The sequence below is a fragment of the Quercus lobata genome, chromosome 3, assembly GCF_001633185.2.
Source record: "Quercus lobata isolate SW786 chromosome 3, ValleyOak3.0 Primary Assembly, whole genome shotgun sequence".
Lineage (NCBI taxonomy): Eukaryota > Viridiplantae > Streptophyta > Magnoliopsida > Fagales > Fagaceae > Quercus > Quercus lobata.
In genome coordinates this window covers 18,268,086-18,294,378 of record NC_044906.1, presented here as the reverse complement: position 1 = coordinate 18,294,378, position 26,293 = coordinate 18,268,086, and the positions used below count along the sequence as shown (strand labels likewise).

Genomic DNA, 26,293 nt, shown 5'->3' with positions numbered 1-26,293 from the left:
CATTTTCCCTTTTGATCATGGCTGAATTCCGTGCGGGGCCCAAGACCCATTGTTGACTTGAGAATTTTACCCTTACAACATGTTATATTATTATTATTATCTTCAAAAATATTTTATTTATCACTCTTTCCTTTTACTCTTGATTTCACTATTTTTCTTTATGTTTTATTTTTATCTCTTATCAATAGTGGAGTTATCTTCGTAGGATTAGTAAAAGACAATCAACTTATCCCAAGCTCAATAGATTTTTTTTTTTTTTAATGATTTATCTTTATCTCTCAAGTCTTATCAATATCAAAGTTATCTTATTAGGATTAGCAAAAGGTAATCAATTTATCACAAACTCAACGTATCTTGTTGTCTTGTTTCTTTTGAATTCTTTTCATCACAAAAGGGGGATGGGGGAACCCATGAGCGTATCTTGCCTTATTGTCATTGCTATCATCGAAAAATTATCTTACAAAATATCTCTCTTATAATATGCGTAGATTTTACACATATTGTAAAAAAGATGTCTCTTATCATGAGTTATCTTCTTGTATACACTATGAATGACTCTAGATAATTACAAAATGGTTTCTAAATAAATAAATAAAATATATGGAAAAATATAATTTTTGTCCACACATTTTGGTGTTGCTGTCAATTTGATCTATATATTCTAGTAGCAGTTGATTTGGTCTAGATTATTTTCAACTCAGTAATTTAGTAAATTTAGTTAATGTTATCATCAATTTACTAACGAAAATTGACTAAAAGTTAAAGTAAATTTAGTTAATGTTATCGTCAATTTACTAACGAAAATTGACTAAAAGTTAAAAATAACATGGACTAAAAACTAATATATATTCATATCTCATATGCTTTTTTACCTCTGATAATTTTTCAAAAAAGCAGGCAAGAAAATTTCGAAGGCATTGAACAGAGCTACAGAAATGAAGAACGCAAGGACTTGTTGCTCTGTTTTGATCGCGTTGTCCTTAATATTCCTCTTTGCCTCGCCGGTGATCGCAGACGACGTCGTTGTGCTCACCGAGGACAACTTCGACAAGGAGGTCGGTCAAGATCGCGACGCTCTCGTCGAGTTCTACGCTCCCTGGTACCAGAAACTCTCTCTCTCTCTCTCTCTCTCTCAATTCTCTGTTTGGTTGCATAGAAAATTCATTTTTCTCGAGAACCAGATAGAAAACTCGATTAGCGTTAGCTGTATAGTGTTTGATGAGCTCTTCATTGTGTTGTTGAAATTTTTTTTTTTTAAATGATCGTTTTAGTAATATGTGTTTTTGATGATCTCGTGTTTGATTTGTTGGAGAAATGATGAGATTGACTGTGAGCGATGGGTGATCTGTGGATTTTGAGCTCGATAATGCTATATTTGAATCAAACTCTCTCTCTCTCTCTCTCTCTTTAATTCTCTGTTTTGTTGCTAGAAAAATTAGTTTTCTCAGGAACCACACGGAAAATATATGTTGGTTTTAGTTCTATATAGTTCTGCGTTATTGAGATTTTTAGGTTCGTTTAGTGATGAGCTCATCAAGCATGTGATCGGAGCATCTCGTGGATATTGACAGTGTGTTATTGGAGATCTGTGGTTTTTCAGCTCGATATTGCTATATATGAGTCTATCTCTGTGTGATTCTGTGTTTGGCTGCTAAGAAAATCTAGCATTATCAGTTTTTCTCGTAAACGAAACACATATTAGATACGCTTTTGTTATATATAGTTTGTGTTATTAGGTTTGTACTAGATACGTGTTGTTTTATTGATTAGCTCAAGTGTTTGATGAGTTCGTTGTGGTGACAGTTCATTTGTTGGAAAAATAATGATATTGACAGTGAATTTGATTGGGCATCTGTGAGTTTGAGCTTTGACATTTGCTGTATCTGAATTGCTACTGGTCTACTTAGATATGAGGAACTGTAGGAAAGGAAAATGTAATCAAGATTTGAAACTCGAATGAATTTCATTCGAGTAAGAAAATACACAATTGAGAATGCCTTATATATGTATAGTGTAATTGGTGTGTTGTGGATCAGTGCAAGACGCAAGCGTTTGAATAGCTTGTCATGGGTACCATTGATTTGTGGGAAAAATGATGATATTGAATGTGTGATTGGTGATCTGTGGGTTTTGAGCTTGATATTGCTTTGTTTGAATTGCTTTTGGTCTATTTAGATCTAAAGTGGGTGATCCCAAATCAAATAGACTGTTTGGAATATTGTCAAGGTCGTTTCCTGCAATTCAGTAATGCACTTAGAAGCTCTACCCACTTTGTTTCTGGTTTGCTAGATTTAATTAGTTGTGATCTAAGAGCTCCACTCCATTTAGAAGGCCTGACTAGACTCTATCATTTTAATATGGTTTTCTTAAAATTTGTGGGTTCAAGAGCCATTGGATACGTGTGTAACTTGCCAATCAAACCAAATTTTTTAAAAAATTCTTGAAAAATTTCAGGGATGTCAGTTGTAAAATATATATATATATATATATTTTTATCAGTTGTAAAAAATTAAGATTTAAGAACCCTTTTTGGAGATAATGAAATGTGTAAGGACACGATTCGTGGCGGACCGTAACAGTGTCGGGTTCGCACGTGAAAAGGCCCTAACAATATCATTTGTAGAGCGTGGGTTTGGAAGGCTAGGCCTTGATCGACAGGCGGTGGGTTTTTCATGGTGTTCGTACAAATTTAAGTTTTCCTTCACCCCTGGAGTCTTTCTCCTGGAGGTGGGCTGGGAAGCTCTGGTTTTTGGCTATTTTTCCCAACCACTTCTCTAGGTTCCTTATCTTTCCTTTTATACTCGCCTGCGTCCACTATCCTTCATCCACGTATAGGGTCAACCTTTCCAAGGCTGATACTTGTCCCGTCAGTCCATACCCAAAGTCGTTGGGGATGGTTGTAAAAGCTAAAGAATGCGGATCTGTCAGGTTCAGAGCACTAAATGGCAGTAACAGCAGCTTTCCCTGGATATTTTAGATCTTTCTTCCAAGTTTCAGTCCTATACTGTTTTTACCCTTTTTTCTGGGGGTACCTTGGGTCTGCCGAGGACTGAACTGCCCTCGGCGGTATCCAAAGGCTATCTTGTCGAGTTTGGGCCATAGCCCTCCTCGGCTTGGGCCTTTGGATTCTCCCCGGGTAGATGGGCCTGACCCATAAATCATTTGGGCCCCACAAAATGAATTGAGTTAGAAGAAGAAGATACATATTAGTTTTTTATGATTTCCTTCTGTTATTCTCATTTTTTTTAACACTTCTGTTATTCTCATATTTGTACTGCTTTGGGAACTGGAATAATGGTTTTGTTTCCCTTGGCAGGTGTGGGCATTGTAAAAAGCTTGCTCCAGAGTATGAGAAGCTTGGTTCAAGTTTCAAGAAAGCAAAGACTGTACTGATTGGAAAGGTCAGCTCCTTGAATCCTTATTATTATTTTGTATTATTGCTTTATTCCTGGATGTACGATTCTGGATTCATTATTCTTGTTGCCAAATTTATGGGTCTGTTTTTATTACAAATTGTTGCTCTTTTGGGCCTCATAATTGATCTCAAAAACAATATTTTCTCATCTTACATCAAATAATGAGCTTTTTCCAGTAGGTTGCAACTGTTATCGCCAATGGTGATTGATTGATATGTTATTTCACTTCATCGATGGTTTCTGGTGTAGGTTGACTGTGATTCACACAAGAGCATATGCTCTAAATATGGGGTTTCTGGATATCCCACAATTAAATGGTTTCCAAAAGGATCTCTAGAACCAAAGAAGTGAGTGCACCCATCCCCCACTTCTCCTCTATTCTTTTCCTCTCAAAAACATTTCCCGAATCCATGTGAACCCCTAAATCCTAAATATCGCAGAACGTTTTCACCTTCTTTTAGTTTAGGAATGTTGATGCTAATTGGTTAAGGGAGAAGAAAATATTAAAATATACAATTAAAATCCTTATTCAACTAGGAAAAGGATTTTAATTGAACTTGAAAAAACAAATAAATCCTAATGCCACTAAGAAAGAGAAAACAACATAAAATATTAAAATATTTTCTTCTCCCTTAACAAATCTGCATCAAATGTTTAACTAGACACCTTTTGATCACATTCTCTATGTTTTAGGTATGAAGGTGCTCGTAATGCAGAAGCCCTAGCAGAGTTTGTGAATAAGGAAGGAGGTAATAATATGTTTTTAATTTTGGTTGAATTGTGTGCACCAAAGCAGGAGGTTGTTATTTCTTGCATGATGTTTTTGTTGCTCCATCTGTTCTTTTCCCCCTAAGTTGCCCCATCATGTTTTTGTTATTACATTTATTTTTCTAGCTTTTGTATAAGTGCATAATCTGATACTTTCAGTGGACCATGTAGACATATTATCTTATAACGTTCAATTGAATATATATTGTTCATCTTATATTTGCTTGAGTGGATTGGCTATAATATTTCCTGTGCAATGACTTTGCCTTTAGCCAACTTCTTGAAGTTCAGAATCCAATTTCTCTCCTTTAATTGCTGAGTAGACATGGGATTGATGGTTCTTGTTAGATTTGAAGATCAATCTCTTCGAGATGATTAATTATAATAAAAAAGCTCGAGTTTATGTGAAGTATTTAATGGCATACATGTTATCTTTAGTAATTGAGACAACTTAATTAAAGTACATCACAACTTCAATGCTGATTGACTGATAATTGGACACTTGTTTTCTAATACTTATCACAATACTTTTCAGTAGATTGAAAATTGATAATTGGACTTTGTTCTCAAATACTTCTGGCAACTCTAGTCAATAAATTTAGATTCTGTTCTTTAATTGTAAGATATTATGCCTCGAGTTATTCCATTGATACTTGCCTACTTTTTGGTCGATGCCCAGCATGACTTGTTCTATGGACTCCAGCTAATGGCTCTCTCTAGGTTTTTTTTTTAAATATTTCTACATGGTCTATCATGCTGCATTCTTGTTAACTTTAGTTGCTTTAATAAACAACTCATATCACTAGTCAACTTGTAGTTTGACATTGAAGTGTTGCCTGTGTCCAGGGACCAATGTGAAGATAGCCGCAATCCCATCCAACGTAGTGGTACTAACAGCAGACAATTTTGACAAGGTTGTCCTAGATGAAACTAAAGATGTTCTGGTTGAGTTCTATGCACCCTGGTAAGTTTAGGTGTTCAATTTTTCTGTGTCCACTTCATTGTGCTGCTATATTAATGTTATGATGTCTTTGAAGCTATGTCTGCCTGAATATGGCTGAAAAGACTTTTTTAGTTGAAGTTTTGCATCTCTAATTATGCTTTTCTTTTCTTGGTGTGTGGCAGGTGTGGCCATTGCAAAGCCCTTGCTCCGGTAAGTATATATTTTGCTTCTTTATCTTGTGCCTAAAAGATGGTTGATACTGATCTATTTCTGCTGTCTGTCTTGTAGATTTATGAAAAGGTTGCAACAGCATTTAAATTGGAGGAAGATGTAGTGATTGCTAATCTTGATGCTGATAACTACAAGGATTTGGGTGAAAAGTGAGTTCAGTAGTACAATATGAATTTTTTATTGTTATCTGTAGGGTGCTATCAACTCTCAGATTTCCGTGGTTAATAATTGCAGACTTAAATGTACTTGTTAATTTCTTTTTGGATAATTACTCGGTTAATATTCATTAAAAATGAATAAAAGAATTCTATTATGAAAGTGAATATGCCTGATGCACGGATGCTGCTTTTGCAGGTATGGTGTGAGTGGATATCCCACATTGAAGTTTTTCCCCAAGAGCAACAAAGCTGGCGAAGGTTATGATGGTGGCCGAGATTTAGATGACTTTGTAAATTTTATCAACGAGAAATGTGGCACTAGTCGTGATGGGAAAGGACAATATACATCCAAAGTGAGATTTGTATATTCATAATGGACCATAACATGACATGTTTTCAATTTTTTTTAATAAATCTTTTCTTCCTTTGATGTAGGCTGGTATAGTTGCAAGTTTGGATGAACTGGTGAAGGAATTTGTGAGTGCTGGAAATGAAGAGAAGAAGGCAGTATTTGCTCGCATAGAAGAAGAGGTTGAGAAGCTCAAGGGTTCAACTGCCAGGTTGTAACAGTGACTTCATACTTCTGAAATATTTGTTCATCAAATTTAGTCAAACCCTCTGTTATAATGTGAATGATTGGTGGCAGTCACCATTCACCACTTTCTTAATGGAACCATAGGGAATTTTTTTAGTAAAAACTGAAGTTTGTGAGACCTGAGTTTTTAAAGTTGACTATCTGTTTCTCACGATTACTTACTTTGTTCCCCCTTTCTCTCTCCAAAGATATGGCAAGATCTATTTGAAAACTTCCAAGAACTTTATGGAGAAAGGAGCAGATTATGCCAAGAATGAAATTCAGCGACTTGAGCGCATACTTGAGAAGGTACTATATATGACCTTTTTTTCACTTCACTTTATGAATCCATCTTGACAAAAGACACTTTAAAGTTTTTTTGTCACTTGAAAATTATTTCATTTCTTTGAGAGTTATAGAAATACTGAGATTGTGAATATTGACCTTGACTGTTATTGCAAGATTTGTTCTTTGCTTCACTGCCTCTTTGAGGGCCAAATTAACTGGGTTTATGTCCATATGAGACCAGGTTCTATTAGCTGCCACATATCACAAGTTTTAAGACAGATCTTTAGGAGACTATATACAAATTAGCTCAGGAAAAAAATTGTGCTTCTCAATAACCCTTGGCATTTCAGAACAAGAAGAGAAGATGATGGGAGATGGAGACCTTAGCTCATTCCTACCTGTAATCTGTCCCTTGATTGTCTGGTCGCTTTGTGCAAACCAACAAATACCTTTTAACAATCCCATGATACACTCTTTTTTTGTGTTGTCATTGTCTTTAGATATCACATTTTCACATCTTCTTTTCTTTATTTTTTGATTGGAAAGTTACACTTGCACCTCATGGGTCTAACCCACAACCCCTACCTTACCTCATTGGCATATCTTTTCTTTTCTTCTTTCCTCAATCATGCAGTACTTTATTCCTGTAATGAAGAACATTGCCATCCTGCTGGGGCTGGGCTGACAACACCTAATTGTAGAGCATTTCTCTGTACAGCCTTAGTAAGGTCTTTTTGGACCTTGTAAAACTTACAAAATAAAAAGGATTTTTAGTACCTTAAGTTGCTGAAAAATAACGGTCATCACATCCATGCTAAGCTGCTGTCTACCTTCCATATAGGACACAAGATGTAACAAAATAATCTCAACACAACAATTCTAAGATACTTTAAATTCAACTTCTTGGGGAACAATAAAATTATCCTTGTATGTATATAAATTAACTGCTTTTTTAGAACTTGAGTCTGAAAAATCTGGTGGTCACCAGTCGAGGCAATTACTATTACAATGTTGGAAAGATATTAATACGTGGATAGACAAATGTGAAATGTTATTGGGCTGTTCTTAATTCTCATGAGGACTATTATGGAAGCTGCTTATTCTTGGCATCCACTCAAGCTGCATATAATCTCAACATACTCTCGTTGGCTCATATTTTGTGTATTGTTGGTGCAGTCTGTCAGCCCAGCAAAGGCAGATGAGTTCACCCTCAAAAAGAATATCCTGTCCACCTTTGCTTGATCCTCAGGAGTCCCAAGAGAGGAGTCACATCTTTCAGTTTTGCTTGGAGGTATCAGCAACCCAGTTCCTGGGGTTTCTATTTTCAAAATTTTTGAGCTTGGGAAATTTACTTTTTTTTAGTGTACTCTAAACGCATATCCTTATCTTCAAATTTTGCACTTTTTGAAGTTATTATGGTAGAAGAGAAGGAAAGGTTAGCTAGCATATGATTCACACTAATATGTAGTTTTTGTTTTTGTATTCAGAATCGGATTTTCATAAGCCCCTTTGGCATATAACGAGGCATATATTAACTGTTGTACAATGTTTACTTTTTTGAGCTTGCATTTTCTACGGTCCAAAAGGTAGGCAGCTCTGTAAGGGTGTCTTGTACAATCAGGTTGGGACCATTAGATACATGTCTTCGATACTTACACTAATTCTCCTAGAGGATTAAGGTCCAATTACTATAACCTGTCCTTAATAATTCCCTTTTTTTATTGGATGGAGTTAATTGTAGCCAATGAGTTCAAAATCCAATGGCACTTTCTTTCTTGCCTTGTAAAATGAGTGAGACAAGGGTAAAGTTGTGCGTTTGAGTCACCAATTGGGTGTGAGTGTAATTTATTAATAATACCATGTAGATGCCTGTGCACATAGTATATGTAGGACAGGTTGATGTGATATTACTGGCGATGAGAGAGATGCTATAGAAAAAGTACTAGCTTAAAAACCGAAAATCAGATGTGTACATTTGAGCTTGGACTGACGGTGAAAATACGAGGGTTAGATTCTCGATATTCTCTTAAAAATTCACTGCCCAAAATTTATTCGTGCTCAGTTTTGGCAGATTGTCATCTTAGTACCATATTAGATTTTGTGATGCCATTTTATATCCCAGGAATTTAGTATAGATTACATAAGATAAGAATCTGGTGAAAGTGCCAATTGGCCAAAAATCCAGAAGAAATTAATGCAGGAGAGGTTCTGAAATTGCAAACTCATCTCATCAAAAAGAAAAATAGTGCAGATATGGTAACGACGTTGACCATAAAATAGGATAAAATTGGGACGTAAATTTTTTTGCATTGCCTGCCTAAAGGCTAATGGTATAGGACTTCTGAAAAGTTTCACATGGATCATGCAGTACCTAAAGCAAATCCATCAGAAACGTAGTGCGAGCTTTAGGCCCACGGTGCAGTGTGGACTGTAAAAAACTCTTTCGTGATTCATGTGAGCCTTTAATCAGATGAGGAAACAGACAAAAGGTTTTTTTCTCTCACACCATCACATCCAGGGCTCATGTGTATGGGGGATTGGGATGTGATTGCAACATTAGACTTCCCTTGGGGGCTGTTTGCCTGGCTGGATAATTTTTATACTTTCCTTCGTTTTGGATTGGATTCTCTTTACAGTAGAAAATACTGGAACCCTGCCATATTGTCATGATTGTTGTGTTGTGTATGTGTAATTGTGTATGAGGTTGTAGGATTGCTAAGAAAATAGACCACTTTTTTTTTTGCCAAACCTTGGTAAACTCGCACTGCAACACTTTACTTATTTTTGCCTTTTCGGTCAGTAAGAAGAGTTCATTTTTACAAATCTTTGCCCATAATGAGTTCAAGTTAATATTGGAATTACTCGTGGTGATTAAGAAGTGCTCATCTTGGGCCAAATTTGCCGGCACAATTTAAGCAAAATTTTAAGGAAAAAACTAAACAAAATTATTTAGTTATGTAGGACATTTTCAAAACTCAAATTTTAACTCAAACTCAAGTTTCAGTAATTGGCGTGCCATGCCAGCTGTTTAACTCGAGTTTGAGTTGAAACTCTAGATTCAAAAATGTGCTACATAACTTTTGTGGAATGCATTTCTCCTAAAATTTTGCTAAAACTGTGCAGTTTTAGCAAATTTGGCTCTCATCTTGGAACTATCTTGGTGAAATTCAAGGCAGCAGTTTGTGTATTGTTTTCAAAAAGAGAGTGGTGAGTGAACTGCTATAGAGATGCCCGGTCCTATATCAACCAAACACTTTCGAGTCCAGGTAGATTGTGATTGAACAGTGTGGAATTTTCACACGGATCTTTGTAGTACCACCTAACTAGATGTTATCATTATTATTGATTCTGGGGATATAAACCAAAGAGCAATAATGGCTCTGGGGACCATGATTTGATTTTAGGCATCACTTTCTACTGGGGGTTAAAATTTTAGTGTCTCACAACAATAAATGAAGTTGAGGCTTCATATCTGTATCTGATAATTAATGGCTCTGCTCAATTTATTAACAAATGCGACCAAAAGTCCAGACAGTTTCACTTTTGAAGGTGAAAAGGGAAGCAACAAAACAATTGTTTTAACCATTTTTGTTTAGTGATGATGCTTAAGAAGTTTTTAGTGCGCTTTTCTCTTTTACGTTTTTTTATTTAGATAGTGCAATATGATGTTCTCATGGGAAAAAAAAAGAAAAGAAAAGAAAGACCACAAAGAGAAGAAGCCAAAAAGAGATGTTTCCGTAGTTTCGGATTCGATTGACAACAAACTCAACAAAAACAAGTCAATGTTTCACAATCTCACACTCTTTTATGTCAATGTCTAGGAGACATCATTGCCCCATTTAAGTTTGGATTATAATCCACCCTTATCACTTCCCATTTGGATCTTATCGAATTTTTTTTGAGAATCTGGATCTTATCAAATTGATTGGCTCGAATGTAATCGAGGCAATATCATTACATAAACAAGAGGCTCTTTTTTTTTGTGGCCCCAAAATATGTATAACAAAAGCAAATTGGCTCTCATTGCATCTATTCCCAAAAAAAATCCCACTACTATGCCATGTAAATCTGCGCAAATGCATCAAGAGCTTGATCCATGAAGAAACAACCAAAAATCTTGAACACCCTTTTGTGCTTGTGGGTTGGTATGGTACTATGGGCATACAATTGTGGGTTAGCATGGGTCCTTTTACTACCTAACAGGTCTGGCCATGTCCACCATGTGGATCACATTATTGGTTCAATAATCTGATAAGGTTTTCTCAATCACAATGATGCAAATTGGGTAATAACTATACTCAAAAACATAAAAAAGCCTCTAATTATTAGCACAATAATTACATTTAACTTTGATTTAACTTTTTATAGGCTGTTACTTGAGTAACCATAAGGAACAAGATTTTTGATCATATATCTTCCTCATAGCTTTACAACAAACCCTATGAGAGAGAAAGTACCATATCAAAGACTGATAGAAAGTGCACTATAGGTGGATATTCCACACTACTTGACCCTTAACACAAGGCGAATTGGGGACAAAAGGAACCCCATAATTTCATCAACCTCGTTTAATTGGGGACAGCTTCTCCAACGATAAATACATATAGATAATAATAAAAATCCTAAACATAAAACAAAAAAAAATCTATACAATTTTTTTTTATCTTGAAACCCCAACAACACGGATAGATTTACCTGGAGGAGACTGGGTTTAGAGCTCTAGCAAACCCATTCATAGCCCCATAACCTTTTGAACTGAACCCCAAGCAACCAAGTAACCCTTGCCTATAAGGCAGGAAAGTCTTTTTCTTCATCTCCTCAGCTTGAGCCCTATTAGTTTTGTAATGCAATTCATGTGGTGAAGGTGGCACACGCCTTTTACCAATTCCATTGGCAAACCTTCCTGCTGATTTCTTAGCTGAAGTTTGTGCATTTCCTTTAGTATTAGCCGAAGTACTATTCAGCTTGCTATCCTTATCTTTTGGAAGTACTGGTTGGTTTGCTGATTTCTTTTCTTTTGTGGGAACAAAAGAGATAGTAGACCAGAACTTGTTGTTGCTTCTTCCTTCACTCTTACTCCTAAGAAAATCTTTCAAGAAAACCCATCTCTTTGAGCTTCTTCCAGCTGAAGAAGATCTTGAAGATGAAGCTGAAACTGAAGGAGTAGTAGCCTCTGAACAATCAATCTTCTCTCTCTCATCACTTTCTTCCACTTCCAAACCATCACTATCTTTGTTCTTTATAGTTGCATCTCTGTCTTCATTTTCTGACCACTCAAACCCTGTGTTTCTGAGTGGTGACATAGATCTAGTTCTTCTACGCAAAGACTTATCACGTAGCCTTAGATCTCTGCCTCTCACACCATCATCTTCTTCAGCTTCAAGATCCAACAATGGAGCTAAAACCTGAGGCTGCTCTAAGTGTGTGGAGAGCTTCATGGGTCTGATCTGACCATTCAAGAATAACTCATCAGCTGAGCTCATAGACCCAGTTCCACCAAACCCACTTGAACCAAACCTTGCTGAGAACTCAAAATCATCCATTGATGAAGAAGACTGAGCTGAAGTTGGTGTCTTTGATGCTGACAAAGCTGAGCTGAGTGCAAAGTAATGCATTGGGCTTGCTGGGGCACTATAAAAGAAGCCACTTATCACAGGGCCATCACGCCCTGGACTAGAGGGTGCACTTACATATGGAGTGGAACAAGTGCTATCAAAGTCTTCAAAACTGAGTTTGGGTTCTTGGGTTTCATCGTTTGTTGCATTGGTGGGGTTTGGAGGGTCTGAGTTTGTGTCAAAGTTTGGGTCTTGGCCATTATTGTTGTGGTTGAGACTTTGGAGATCCATTGTTGTGTTCTGTGGAGAAGGAGAAGAAGAAGAAAAAGCTGTGTGTGTGAGAGAGTGAGAGAGAGAGAGAAGAGTGTGTGAGCGCAAATGCAAATGCAAATGCTATTGTTTGCTGTTAAGTTTTGGGTTTTCATTTCTTTTTCAATCGGTGCAATTTGTCTTGTCATGTCCGTACCACATTTTTCAAGTGAAAATACTGAAGTATCCTTTTCTATGTTTTTCTTTTTCTAGATTAGTGTTTTACTATCAACCCTATAAAACAAAAAGTAATTTGGTTTTATTGCCATAATGAAAAAATAAATAAATATATAAAAAGAAGAAGAAGAATGATTTCACTATAGTGACTAATCAAAAAAGTTCCAGGCCACCTAAAGTACACACAGGAGCTAAAGCCTTTTACTATTTGAGGAGAAAAAAAAAAAAAAAAAAGTAAAAGTAAAAAAGTTGAGTTTTACACTTTTGCTAATTACTACCGAACCAGTTTTATGGCAAAAATGGGATTTCACTATATGGCCAAGCAAGTTTCAATTCACTAAAGTACACAGGGAAGCTTAACCTATTACCATTTGAGATGACTAAAAATTATCTGACCTACAAAGATATATGAAAATATACTTTTGGCCTTACTACATGTGAAATGGGATTAAAAGAAGTAAAAGATTTGTGGTTGTACCCTTACAAATAAGTAGTTGTTTATGGTTGGTATACGATAAAATTGATATTAAAGATAATTTTATGTGAATTTGTCGCCCAATAGTAGTAAAATTTGTTGTATATATTACTCCAATGGATGATTTATTAGAAAATTAATTAGGGAAACTAATTCTTGTTTATAGTTAAGGATGTTAATGGGACAGAACAAGATCATGGGTATATTATTTTATTCTCTCTTTGGAGAAAGTATACCATGTTTCGGTAATATTAACTCAGTATCTATTTTGGTATTTCCTACCAAATAAATGAGTGATATCTGTTTCAAAAAACCACATCAGACTACTTTAATAAATGATTAATTTTATCTTCCCGATAGTATAGAAGATTGTGATTAATTTATTGAAGTAGTCTGATGTAATTTTTTGAAACAAGTGTCACTCATTTATTGGGTAGGAAATATCAGAACAGATGTTGAGTTAGTATTATCGAAATATGGTATACTTTCTCCCCTCTTTGGGTAGGGAAAAATATGAAAAAGATTAAAAAAAAAAGAAAAAAAAGAAAAGAAAGGAGTAAAGTAGAACTAAGGTGAGATGGAATTGGTTAGAAGTATTTATCATTTTTAATGAGGCGATTCCTACATTAATAATGAAAGAGAAATGAGGAGAACAATCGTGACAATAATGAGAGAGGGAGAGGTGAGTGTTTTGGGAATAATAATAGAATATAAATTAGGTAAAAAGTGTATATACACTTAAAATAGGACAAATCAAAAAGAGGAAAGTAGGAAAGAGCAAAATTTGTCCATATCTCATATTTTCTTTGTGATGAAAAACCCTACACGAGGCAAGTTTAGAGGGACAAGTCATTTTTGTCATACCCATACATAGAGTCAACTTCTAGTGTATATATCTCTGAAGGAAAACTAATTCTTGTTGATGGGGTTATTAGGATGGTTATGTTTTTTTTTTTTTTTTGATAATGATGATTATGTTTTCATAATTAAGATTGAGCAACTTGTAGTATATATCATTATAGTGAACAACTTGTAACTATTGATAAAACAATTTCATTTCATCAAAGTCAAGAACTTCAAAGCTTTATACAATTAAGGAAAGAAACAACTTTGTCATTTTTTTACAAGAATCACCCACACACATACTCACACTGACGTATACACTACTGTACTGTGATCTGTGAGTGAATGAATGGCTTTGTAGTCAACCACAAACCACACAGATAAAAATTCTTTCCTATGGGTAATAACTAGAGGGGGGGGTGGGTGTATATGGGAAATTGGATTGTTTCAACTTTCAAGTTGTAGGCTTTGTATTAGCATTAGAATGTGACCTAAAAAGAATTAAAAGTGGTGTCATTGAGAGCAGAGTAGGGATCGAACTGGGAAAACGTAAAAGGACCCAATTGGATATTTGGGTATAAAAAATCACAGTAGAGGGTGGCATGTTCATTTCCCCAAATTTATTTATTTATTTATTTTGTGATCCTCTGTGATGTAACCCCACCATTCTTTCTCTGCACACCATTCTCATTTCTCAAATTTCACTTTCATTTTCATGCTCTCATGTCTCCCACATGAAATGTACAAACTTCATTAATGCCATAGCCGGTTGATTTGCCTCGAGATTTGTGTAGCGAGACCATTACACATGTGAGCCTTGCCATATACATACATTGTGCCTTTTGAAATTTGAAGTGTGGAACTAGTACTACTATCAGCATTTAATTGCACTAATACTAGATTGTGTGTGTATTATGCCAACCCGAAAAATAAATACCTCTATAAAGATCTTCCATTATTGATTTCTCTGCTACAATCTTTTAATTTTGGAGAGTTTTATTTCTGCTCGAATTAAATTTCTGAGTGATCTAGTTTGAATAATTTCAAATGAAACATTTAATGTTTTGGGGCTATGGTGAATATAATTCAAAATCTATGGAGCAGTTTGATTTGCTAGGTTTTGACAGGAGCATGCAAAGTGTCCAGAACAATTTATTATCATAGGACTACTTGAATCTTGCTTGAAGCAATTTCCTTTTTAAATGTCTCTCAAACCTTTTTTTTTTTTTTTTTAAGTACTCTTTCTGTCCCATTTTGTTTGTCCTTTATTCCATTTTAGGATGTCTCAAAATATTGTCCTGTTTCTAAAAACAAAAATTATTAATTTACTAATGTTTCTGTTATATCCTTACTTTATTTTCAAAATTATTTGAAAAGAAAACTAACAAATATTTTTTAAAAATTAATCTAACTGGGTCACTTTTTTAATTGTCTCATTAAGAATAATTCTTAAAAAAAAAAAGGCTGAGAAATTTATTTAAGAATAGTTTTGTAAACTTATACATTTTAATAAGGCAGACAAAACAATAAATAATGTTCTTTTAAAAAGTTTAACTTTTCAAATAAGACAAACAAATTAGAACGGAGTAAATAATAATTAGTGGATTCAATGAATAAGGACAAATGGGCAATAACATATGCATAAATTTTCTAACTGTTTATGTAAATTGTTATGATTCAATGAATGATTAACGGTAATATCGAATGCACAAAATTCTCGCATGCTAGTACTAGATTTGCTCGCAAAATGAAATGGTTTCATTGGTGGAATGACATCCTTTGTCAAAAATTATAACTTTATCAAGAACATAATAATTTTATAATAACAACACAAGTGATTTGTTACGATTGATATATGATAAAAGTAGTATAAAATAAAGTTGGTATGAAAATTGGAACCAATAATTTTTCACTTTAACAATTAAAAAATATTTTACAAAAATTGTCTCCATCGTAAATTTGATGTTTCATAAAAGGTGTGCTGTTTCAAAAAAGGTGTTAAAAGTCCGAAATTTAAGTAGGGGAAAAACAATTTCTATGTAAATTCAACCAAGGCCCTAGGTAATAGGTACACCTTGGAAGCAAGTGGTTGTAGCTCTCTTTCATAGGATCCTAACTTTGGGGCAGCTGCTACGAGGCTGCGAGGTTCTGCATCTATACCCTCATCTCTAATTAATTAATTTCTTGGATAATAAAATAATTAATAAATTAATAATTGTAACAATAATCTAATTAATTAAACAATTGATTTTTTTTTTTTGGTAGAGATTAAACAATTGATTAATCAGAATAAAGATAGCATACTAATCTGTAGACATTATAGAATGCAGAGTCTCTTTTCAGTTTTCCCTATACCCAAGAAAGAAGAATATTGGTGTTAGCCATACTTTGCTTGGTAGGGAAGAGAGTGATTCAGCCTATTGAAGTCTGACATTTGGCTAAGCTTACTGATACATAGACCTTTCAACATGTGCATTTTTTGTCCACACCCTAATAGTATAAAAGTGAAAATAGTATTGAATTTGGGACCAACATGTTGCAGTTTATAGTGTGAGGTCCTCAACACAAAGAAATCAGCAGGTAAGCTAGAATAACATGTATCTTTGGGCCGATACACTCAAACCCCCTTGAATCATAAAGAGAAATGAGGTAAGTTGATCCCTTTTGGTTATGCTAATTATAACTGGTCGGCTAATGTATGTCTTTACAGCCTTTGTTAATGTATCATTTTAAAAAAGTTTTAATAATACTATTTTTATATAAAATATTAAAAAAATGGTAAAAGAAAAGTTAGTTATTTTTTCTTTTTCTTATAAAAAATTTCTAAACATATTTTTTAAGCCAACACGGGCATACCGCATATGTGATTCTATTAACTTTTTTCAATTATAAATACTTAAAAAGAAAAGAAAGTTTTAGTCTTTAAAATTAAGATCTCATTAAGAAATTCTAAGAAACTTGTAACTATTAAGAGTTTTATAGTTTAATTGGTACCTCTTCATACACAAAGTACTTAGAAGTCTAAGAGAAAAAAGATTCAAATTATGTATATCATTAAGACAAGAAATAAAATCTTAATTGTAAAACATACCTTTTTATCTTTCACTTTAAATCATTTGAAAATAGAAAGGATGCATGTTCGTTAATCATTAATTTAGGACTATGAATACTTTTAAGAAAGACCCTTTTTCTCATGACAAATAATTTTTTTTTGTTCGGCTGGTATAACAAACAAGTTTATAATGCAATATTTTCTCAGTAACTTAACTCAACTATCGATTACATATCTGTGTGGTTCTTTATCCACAATTATTTGTCTGGATAGATTTTCATTTTGTAGTTGAATGGATTCATAAATAAATAAATAAATAAAATAGTGGCATTTCTTTCTTCTTCTTTTTTTTTTCTTTCTTATTTTCCAATTGCTCCCTACTAATCAAGATTCAAGAATCTTAAAAAATAAAATAAAAAGTTAGATGTGATGCAATCAGTGGAACCACCAGAGAGAAATAAATTGATATAAAATTTGGTGGTGGAGAAAAGAAAGTGAAAAACTTAAGGAGGAAACCACGTGATATGTTCCTACATTTGTCTTTCATACTATGCCATGTGAGGTGGGTTGACATTGTTCATCATTAACACATGGAACACACACAGTTTGCTTTCCCATCAACAAGCATACCAAACGAATGTTAAACACTTAAACTTGTCCTATAAATGCAACAAAAAACCATGTGCTTTTTTTTATATTGCCTAGTCAATGATTTGGTACTAGAAGAAATCTTTAGGCTAGGTGTTTGTTAATGTACTTTTGAAGCTATTGGTTAATAGGCTTATAAGCTCATGATCATGACCAATAAGAATAAACTAAATGCTTCCAATGTGTTCTCAATAGAATGTTATCTTATATACTTCATTAAAAAAAAATGATAGACCTTCTTAGGTTATGTAATTTCTATTCCTTGGTAATTAGTGATTAGGTTTACATTCTTATTCCTAGTAGGTAATGCTAGTGGTCTCCTTCTAAAATATAATAATGGTAAGAACACAAAAATGTTCATAATCTTTTTCCACAATTACTAATGTGGTAAGTTTTTTTTTTTTTAATGCATTGATAGTTGGGGATAGTAGAATTTAAATTTTAGAACCTTTATAAGAAAAACTAAAAAGTGCTAATTGGGCTAAAAGCTCTTATTAAAAAAAAAAACATACAAACACACACATACAAAGAAGAGAGAATAATATTCTGACACAAAGATACATCATACCACAAACTTTTGGTCAAATACGACAAATTATAATTGAAGTAACATCATTTTCATATAATCTATTATTAAAATAACTTTTGTTAACACCCGCCAAATATCCCAACTCAACAATAATTGTGAGAGAGATTCTTAATTGTTTTTGAATTCTTACTTTTTAGACTTATTGATTAAAATAAACATGACCATGATTTTGGTTTGAAAATTGGACATTCTATTCTTATCGAGCCCCACCTAATATTAAGCCGGCCGAAGTAGCGATATTGGTCCATTAAGCGTCCAAAGAAATAAATGAACCTTTTTCTTTTTTTTTCCTGAAGTAGGTAAAGAAAGCTATGACAAATACTGTTCTCTCTATAACAAGGACCTGAAAAAAGTTGTATACTTTCTAAACAATTATTGCATGAAACATTGGAAGACAGTGCTTTGGCAACCACACAAACACCAGGGTAGATAAGATAAGCATAAAGTCCTGTTCTCTATAACATTGGTAGACACTGGTGAAGCTCATAATCAATTCTAATAAGTCACTATTAGCAAAAGGACAGCTAGTGGCCCTATAGACATGTATACTTCAGCTAAAGCTCAAGAAGTTGAGAGCAAATCCACGTCCCATTTTTACATGTAATGGCAAATGAAGAAGCTTGTTGTAAATTTGCCATTTTCACCAAGCTTCCTGAACCATCACTCCCTTTACCTTTAATAGCTTCTTGTAAATTTGCCATTTTTCACCAAGCTCCCAGAACCATTACCCCCTTAACATGTAATGGCAAATAAAGACGCTTTTTGTAATTTTGCCATTTTCGTCAAGCTGCCAGCACCATTACCCCAAGCTCAAACTGAAGATGTCACCGACTTTTTTTAACTCAAGAGGGTATCTCATGCATTTTATATATACATTTTCAAGCCGTGCTAGACCCACATGCAATGGGAGGAAGGATGCATATATAGAACACATAAGATAATGATTGCTTTAGCTCACCATTATCATTTATCACCCAACTCACAGCTGTGGGCCAAGCCTATACAATAACATCGTCAGAACTACTGTTGACCATTTTTTTTTCTATGTATGCCACAACCAGTGCACCGTGTTGCCAAGAATATCAACTATTTTACCACACTGGCCACAAGTACCAATTGCAGAACCACAAAGGTTGCTCAATTTTACCAGCCATAACCACTCCATCTTTCACCGTATGTAAGAACTACAGGAATAAAAGTTTAACTCGATTTAGGAGGTAAAAACCAGAGGCCATTGAAAAACGATGAACCAAAGCATTCTTTTTAATTTGGTACTAGGAGCCGCTACACATTGAAATATGAGAAACATTGACTTGAATGAATGATCTTTTATGCTTTGCATATTTTTTGAATAATATATATACCAGAATGGACAGGGAAAAAGAAAGTACAAGATCCACTAGGGGACCATTCCAACTGGACATATTGAAACTAAATTAAAAGAAGGCCATCAATGCTCTAGAAATGCAACATATCAGAAACCAATTCATCAACCAATGAAGTCAATATTCCCTTCTCAATCTCCACGCCTTCTTCAAATGCCTCTATGTCAAAGTCAATCCATCTCCCATACTGAGTGCTCATGTCCTTGTCGACGAGCTCATCCACCATGAAATCCTCCATGTTTTTCCAACCTAAAATCTCCTTATAAAACTCCTCTGCTAGCAACACCTTCCTACCACACAATGTCATCCATTTAGCCCATGCTTTGCAGCTTCCAACAAGAGTGTGACTGTACCTCAAATTAAGGCATTCGGTTACACAATCAAACAGAACCTTTCGCCCAAGCTTGACGTTCTCTTCTTCATTTATTTCTGATCCATTTCCCTGATACTCCAATTGATCAAAGAGATTTGAGGCTATAACCTTATCAGCATGACCCAATTCAAAATCTTCTGATGACAACTCTGCATTGTCAAGAATATCCCTCACATATTCTAGTTCCCAGTTGCTTGATCCCTTGAAACTTTTCGAACTGAATGTTCTACTTATATGCCTTATGCCCACATCCCATGTAGAGATGGAAGAGGCTGTGTCCGATAATTCTGTCTCACCTCCCACTAGTAGAGATTCATTTGTAGAGTGCCAGTTAGATGAATCTTCTGCTTGCTCCAATGAATACTTTGTGCTCCCTGAAAAGAAGGGTATATATATTGGTTATTAATCTGATAAGAACATGCATATGGTAATAGGCACCAAATCAAAGTTCTCACATGCATTTGTACACTACCAATTACCCACACATCATGAGCAGAAAACCGCTGATGTGCAAACATTCCTGAATCATGCAAAAATCACTAACTTTTATATATACGTCTGGAGCAACAATGCTTGAATTCTTTATTTATAGAGCATTGCCTTGCATCACTGAAAGAATGGTTTTTTTTTCTCAATGGACATATCATTTCTGATGACAGCTAGGTTCCAAGCTATTTTTTGACATTATTTATTCTCATCATGTGTAGTGAAAGAAGAACAAGGCTAAATTTACCATTGGCACTCTGGCTACTATCTGAGAAACTTTTACTCCCAAAAGAGTGTTCAAAACTTGAAGCAGGCCTGGGATATAGACAATCAAGTTCTCCTCCAGTTGCCCTGTCGTTGCTGCATCTGCTATGAGTTTCCATCCCTTCAGGTCCCTGAAACTATTGAAGAGAACTTGAGTCATGTGAAAGTAATATGTCAAACATATGTTCAACATGTGAAGTACATAATCTGTATAACTCAGAGATGAAAGGCATGCCCAGAAAACAAAAACAAAAAAAAAACAAATGGAATCCAAGAAAAATATACTATCTGAAATTTCCAACTTATGTTAGTTATGATCATGAATAACTCCTTCATACATATGAAGGCAATTTACGGGTGTCTTTAGTTGACATAAACTTCAATTGAAAACCTTTCGTTCTGGAGAATGGACTGGTACTGAATAAGTGCTAGTGGATGTAGTTGCACATAAGACGGACATGAAGTCAGAACCCAATTAATAAACCTAACATCAAGGTCAACCATTTACATAATGGCCAAAACTTCATAAGTTAGTGGATATAATAGGGACATGAGTTCTGGCATAAAGATATTTGATCAATTGCCATCAATGACATTAATATACATTGCTGAAGAACATACTGACCACTAAATTTACCAAGAAAAGAAGCTAGTTTTCAGAACCAGGAGAACTACGTGCTAATTTATACATAAATCAGAAAGGTTTTGAACCTTAATGGATACTACTAGAATTATCAATTCCTGCTGCTCCAATAATTGCATCATATTTGTTGAAGATATTGGGTTTATGTTATTTATATTAATGTAAAATGGCCCAAGAGGCCCAATATATTGTAAGTTCATGTAGGGATAACCCTTGCAGCTACACCTTTACTATATAGTCAAGTCATCAATTACAGTGAACCCTTATCAGGGTATATATAGAGACTAGAAGCTGGGGTTAGGCCAACATGGGCTTACAACATAGCTAGCCTCTTGGTCCCCTTTTTTTTTTTTCCTTTTTTTTTTTTTTTTTTGATCAGGCCTCTTGGGCCCTTACATCAACATAAACCCAATACTTTTCAAAATATTTACATCACAAAACCCCTTGATCTCTTCTTGAACCAACAACAACCAGCTAAGTTCCATTAGTTGGCTACAACCGGAACTTACTCACATCTTGAAAGATATGAGTGTTCATACTCAAAATTAAAACCAGGTCAGTATGACTTCCGTGTGCAACATGTGGAGAAGTTTAAAGCAAATAAGGAAGTCACATGTAGCATTCTGCTCATCGTAAAACAAGTAAAGCAAGATAGTTTTTGTAGAATTTGAATGGTGGCAGTAAAGGTGAAGACTATAAAAGGAAGACAAATAAGAAGTCAGAGGAGACACAAATATCAAATCATTGAAAATTTCTATTTTATCCTTAGGAGTGGTGTAGGTGTAGCAGTTAGTTTGAAAGCTTTTCATTGTCAGATTGAGCAAGGATACTCACCAAAGATTGTATTGTTCAAATCACACTTCAAATTCCTCTTAATTGATGCAAAGTACAAACCCATAAAATTAAATTCAGAAACTTGGCAAACAATGGGATCTATATCAACAATTAAAGTTTGTAGATGGTTAACTAAAGCTGCTCACTCTGAAATGAACTGCTTGTGGCTTCAGGGAGAACTTTACTAATAAAATTTTGTTCTTTTAGTACTAAAAAAGTTGATGTTATTGTTTATTTCTAGTAGAGGAAAACTATCATCTGAAATCCTTGACCTAGCAATTTTTGCCTGGTAGTGACTCCATAATCGATTTGGTCATAGAAAACCACCAAGGGTGAAAATTCAACACACAGAACAGAATGATAGATTCATTGGAAAGGTATAAATAAAGAAGACAGACCTGCCTCTGCTGGTCCACATTTTGCAACAGACCATCAACTGAAGAAAAATCATAGTCATGTTTGCTCTCTGATTTACTTCTATGAATACCAAATTGAAACCTCTCATTCTGTTCCCTTGATGTGGAGCTCACCATGCTGGGAATTGAATCTTGCAAACTGGATCCCAAACTAGCAGAAGTCTCTTCTCCAACCAGGTTACAGTGAGATGAGTCAACTCTAAATATCAACTCCTGCAGCTTTTGTTCCAAAAGGACACTCAAAACATCACTCCCAGTTACATTCAACCCTGGACATGATAGATCAAGATTTTTTCGAAGATGGCGATCACCATTACCAAAAGAATCATTACTGAAGTGGTTATTTATTCCCATGACCTCACTGGAGGACTGTGCTTCAGGCATGCATCTTCTCAGGGGAGACATGAACGTAAATGAAACAACATCCATTCCTTGTTTCATGTTATCTGTACCCCAATTCATGCACTGATCAGTCTCAACATTACATTTTCTAGAACTTTCATCATTATTGATTAATGCATCATCAATGATGTTTTCTTCAGGTTGAACATCCCCACTAAAAGACATTTTCTTTCGAGAAACATTCTTAGTTTTGGCTGATGAAAACTCCTTGTCAGTATGAGTTGCCACTGACCTTGGCTTTTTAGCCCCAGTTTCAGTGTTCACAACAACCTTCTTTACAGTCCTATTTGGCCCATTAGAACCATCAATGGACTTACTTCTTCTTGCTAGCTGATTGGAAACTGAAGTTTTTGAACTTGAAATATCTTTATTGGATACAGAATTCTGCTTCTGATTATTCTGCCTGAGCACATTGCTAGTCCTATTAGCAGAAGTTCTCTTCTGTGCAGTTCTTTGCCTACTTTGCTGATTCTTCAAAAAGTGGTTTGATTTGACATCATTCTGTTCCTTCTGACTCCTAAAATTCCCATTACTAGTTGAAGTCGATCCATTTTTTCTCTGGACATTGACCTGTGCTTGTACCGCAAGTGAAACAGATTTTCCCTTATTCCTTGAATTCTCAGAACCACTCTTTTCTGAATTTGTAGAAGACTTGGATACTGATGCATATTCTGATCCACTGTGACTCATGTCATTAGACTTACCTTTCTTATACTTAACAACACTGGGTTCCTTGAGTTTTCCAGGCCTGGATGCTCTATGTGCAGCTTCCATTTTCTCTTGCAAATCCCGAATCCTCAATGGAACTGAGGGAGATCCAAAAGACGATACTTTATTGTTGTTAGATGCTCGGGGACTTGAATCAATTATCTTTGCAGCTGCCTCCATTATGTAAGCTACATTCTTTGTTTGGATAAATGCAGGACTCTTGATAGGAGACAACAACTTATGGTGGGTAAATGGAATAGATTTAGCTGATTTTGGAGGCAACATCTCTGTTTGAAATCTCTCAATTGGGCGGTTCTGCACCTTTTGTGCCCTTGACTCTATGGGATTCCAGGAAGACTTCTCCATCTTACTAGGCATGTTTATGTAGTCCATGTGTTGATAATCACTCCACAAATTAGGGTTGCTCCTATCATAAAGAGACGGTCTAAAAGAGTGAGACTCGAGACATGGGGTAGAACAAGGCTCGGCAACATTTGAAGCTGGCAATGAATCCAAACCCATGAGTCTAGCAACAACTCCAGGAGCTCTAGTCCCACTGCCTTCATCACTAGTCACCGATGAAGCACAGTTATAGTCACTACTTCCTTTATTACTTGAACTTGCTCCATTCTCATTTACCTCTACCTGGAATTATAGCCATAGCAGACAAAGCAAGTACATTTATACTAGTCTTATCCCGCTTTAAAAAAGGGAAAGAAAAGAAAAGGAATTGGGAAAAAGGGGGTGGGGTGGGGTGGTGCCTACCCTATTAGGCCATGATTTTGACACATTCTCCACACTTTCTTTCCCCTGCTTCAGTCCTTCTACATTCAAAGTGGCAGGAGCATTAAGAATAGTCAACTAAACATGATGCTCAACTAGAAATAACAAAGATTGGCATAAAATGATAGAATCACTTTAAAGATAAGGCATATATATACACATCAATATAACAAGCACAATCATGAACTTAAGAGTATACAATGTCATTAAAAAAAGGCCAATAGAACAACACACACATACCAGGCAAGTCAGAATTGTTAGAGAACAGCTTCTTCCGAGATTTACCATTCCAATCAAACAAGTTAAGGAAGCCTCCCTTTGAGCGTCTTTTCTCAACCTCCATTTTCTCCTCTATAAATGCAAACTAGTGCAACAACCCCAGATATATTTCACAAAACCTGTTTGAAATATAATAGTAAATCTTATCATGCCTCAAATCATAAATGTACAAAGAAGTTTAAATAGCTATATGTAAACAAAATGGTTAGCACAAAAGTTGAGGTTTAATATCACTACATTGCTCATTTAGGTAGGTGACTTCCAGAAAACCCCTAATTTTCTCAAGTGTGTGTGTGTGTGTGTGTGAGACAGTGAGAGAGAGAGAGAGAGAGAGAGAGAGAGCATTTCTCAATCTCTGAAAGAAACTATTGAACATATGAATCAGACTACACCAATCTTACATACGCATAAGCAGCAAGCACAAGGTGTGCGTGTGCGTGTGCGTGTGTGTGTGCGTGTGTGTGTGTGAGTTTCACTTTCATATTCAAATGGGCACTCTTCAGAATAAACAGAAAGGCACAAAATTTTTCAGTCATTCCAATCAAAAGATTCAGAACCTCACCTACAAATACAATGCCTTCATCTGCAAAACCCCATTTCCCATACAGCAACTCTCCAACTTCTTTTGTATGCAAAAACAGCAAATCAGTCAAATCCCATTAGTTTCATACACAGCAAGCACAATGTAGATGTGTATACAAACATCTTCATTTAAATGGTACCCATCAAAATAAGCAACAAAACAAAAGAAATTTGAGCCATTCCCATCAAACCCACCAAAGACTTAATCCTCTCTATCCGATAAATCCACAATACCAAACCCCAAGAAAGTTCCTTAAAAATTAATTAAATAAATAAAACCCCACCAAACCAACGAGCACATTGAGCAGTACAGGAAAAGATCTGAATGTCTTAAGAAGCAACAAAATTTGTCTTTAGCAGAAAAACCCAAAGAAAGAAGGGCCCAATGAAGTACAAAGAAAGAGATTAACAGCACCCAGTCAGAATGAAAAAAAAGATGTGAAATTTGCTCAGAGAGAGAGAGAGAGTTTTTCTGTTTCTGGTAAAAGAAAGTCTTTTGAGTCAAAGAGGGTTATTTAGTAAAAAGAGTAGACAATGAGAAAGTTTTTGAAAGAGTATAAAAAAATATATTTAAAAAAAAAAAAAAAAAAAACATATGGTTCTGTGAGACTGATCTGGAGAATAGTGTGGAATAGTAATAAATATTCACCCTTGAGGAATAGAAAAGACACTGCACTGTACTGGCCCTTCATATTTAAGGAATCAGAAGGCATTCAAGTTCAAGCTCCTCTCTTGTGTGAAGTGTGACCTCAAAAAGATGTCCTCTTTTCTTACGTTGCCACGTGGGGATTCCTTGTTGGATTGGGGCCCTTTGACCCTTAATTTCTGGTGGGTCCACTACTCCACTTGGTAAATCGAGTGGCAAACAAGGATTCAAAATCTTTCTTTGAATTCTTGTATTTATTTATGCTATCATGGGTAATAAGAGAATGTTTTTTTTTTTTTTTTTTGCCTCCGATTTTGTAGTTTGCTCTAATTTATTAAGGTAATCAAGTTTTTTAAATTGGAATCCCCATTTATTGAATTAAAAAAAAAATGTTGAATAAATAATAAAAAGAGTAATCATTAGTGTACTGCTGCAATGATAAAGAATAATTATTATAAAATGGATA

At 35.0% G+C, this 26,293-nt stretch overlaps 3 protein-coding genes across 7 annotated transcripts; 1 reads left to right on the top strand and 2 right to left on the bottom strand.

The window, feature by feature from the left end:
* The first annotated feature begins 870 nt into the window (after nucleotides 1-870).
* On the top strand, nucleotides 871-8,123 carry LOC115978731 (probable protein disulfide-isomerase A6). The gene is made up of 11 exons (XM_031100590.1): nucleotides 871-1,099; nucleotides 3,317-3,401; nucleotides 3,666-3,763; nucleotides 4,110-4,165; nucleotides 5,031-5,148; nucleotides 5,310-5,337; nucleotides 5,416-5,507; nucleotides 5,713-5,869; nucleotides 5,952-6,076; nucleotides 6,300-6,399; nucleotides 7,555-8,123. Exons 1-11 carry the CDS (start codon nucleotides 936-938, stop codon nucleotides 7,618-7,620), a joined length of 1,089 nt encoding a protein of 362 aa, XP_030956450.1. The 5' UTR covers nucleotides 871-935; the 3' UTR covers nucleotides 7,621-8,123.
* A 2,577-nt stretch (nucleotides 8,124-10,700) lies between these two features.
* LOC115982809 lies at nucleotides 10,701-12,337 on the bottom strand. Its single transcript, XM_031105529.1, has one exon. It carries the CDS (start codon nucleotides 12,222-12,224, stop codon nucleotides 11,070-11,072), a length of 1,155 nt encoding a protein of 384 aa, XP_030961389.1. The 5' UTR covers nucleotides 12,225-12,337; the 3' UTR covers nucleotides 10,701-11,069.
* Nucleotides 12,338-19,266: 6,929 nt separating this feature from the next.
* On the bottom strand, nucleotides 19,267-25,740 carry LOC115979960. Of its 5 annotated transcripts, none has more exons than XM_031102086.1 (6): nucleotides 25,162-25,740; nucleotides 24,561-24,718; nucleotides 24,303-24,358; nucleotides 22,410-24,182; nucleotides 20,518-20,671; nucleotides 19,267-20,158 (listed from the first exon to the last, which is right to left on the bottom strand). In XM_031102086.1, exons 2-6 carry the CDS (start codon nucleotides 24,661-24,663, stop codon nucleotides 19,485-19,487), a joined length of 2,760 nt encoding a protein of 919 aa, XP_030957946.1. In that variant the 5' UTR covers nucleotides 24,664-24,718; nucleotides 25,162-25,740; the 3' UTR covers nucleotides 19,267-19,484. The 5 variants fall into 5 exon arrangements, with proteins under 5 accessions (XP_030957946.1, XP_030957943.1, XP_030957947.1 ...); XM_031102083.1 differs by having other exon boundaries at nucleotides 24,303-24,361; nucleotides 25,162-25,739; XM_031102087.1 differs by having other exon boundaries at nucleotides 20,518-20,665; nucleotides 24,303-24,361; nucleotides 25,162-25,739.
* Nucleotides 25,741-26,293: the final 553 nt, after the last annotated feature.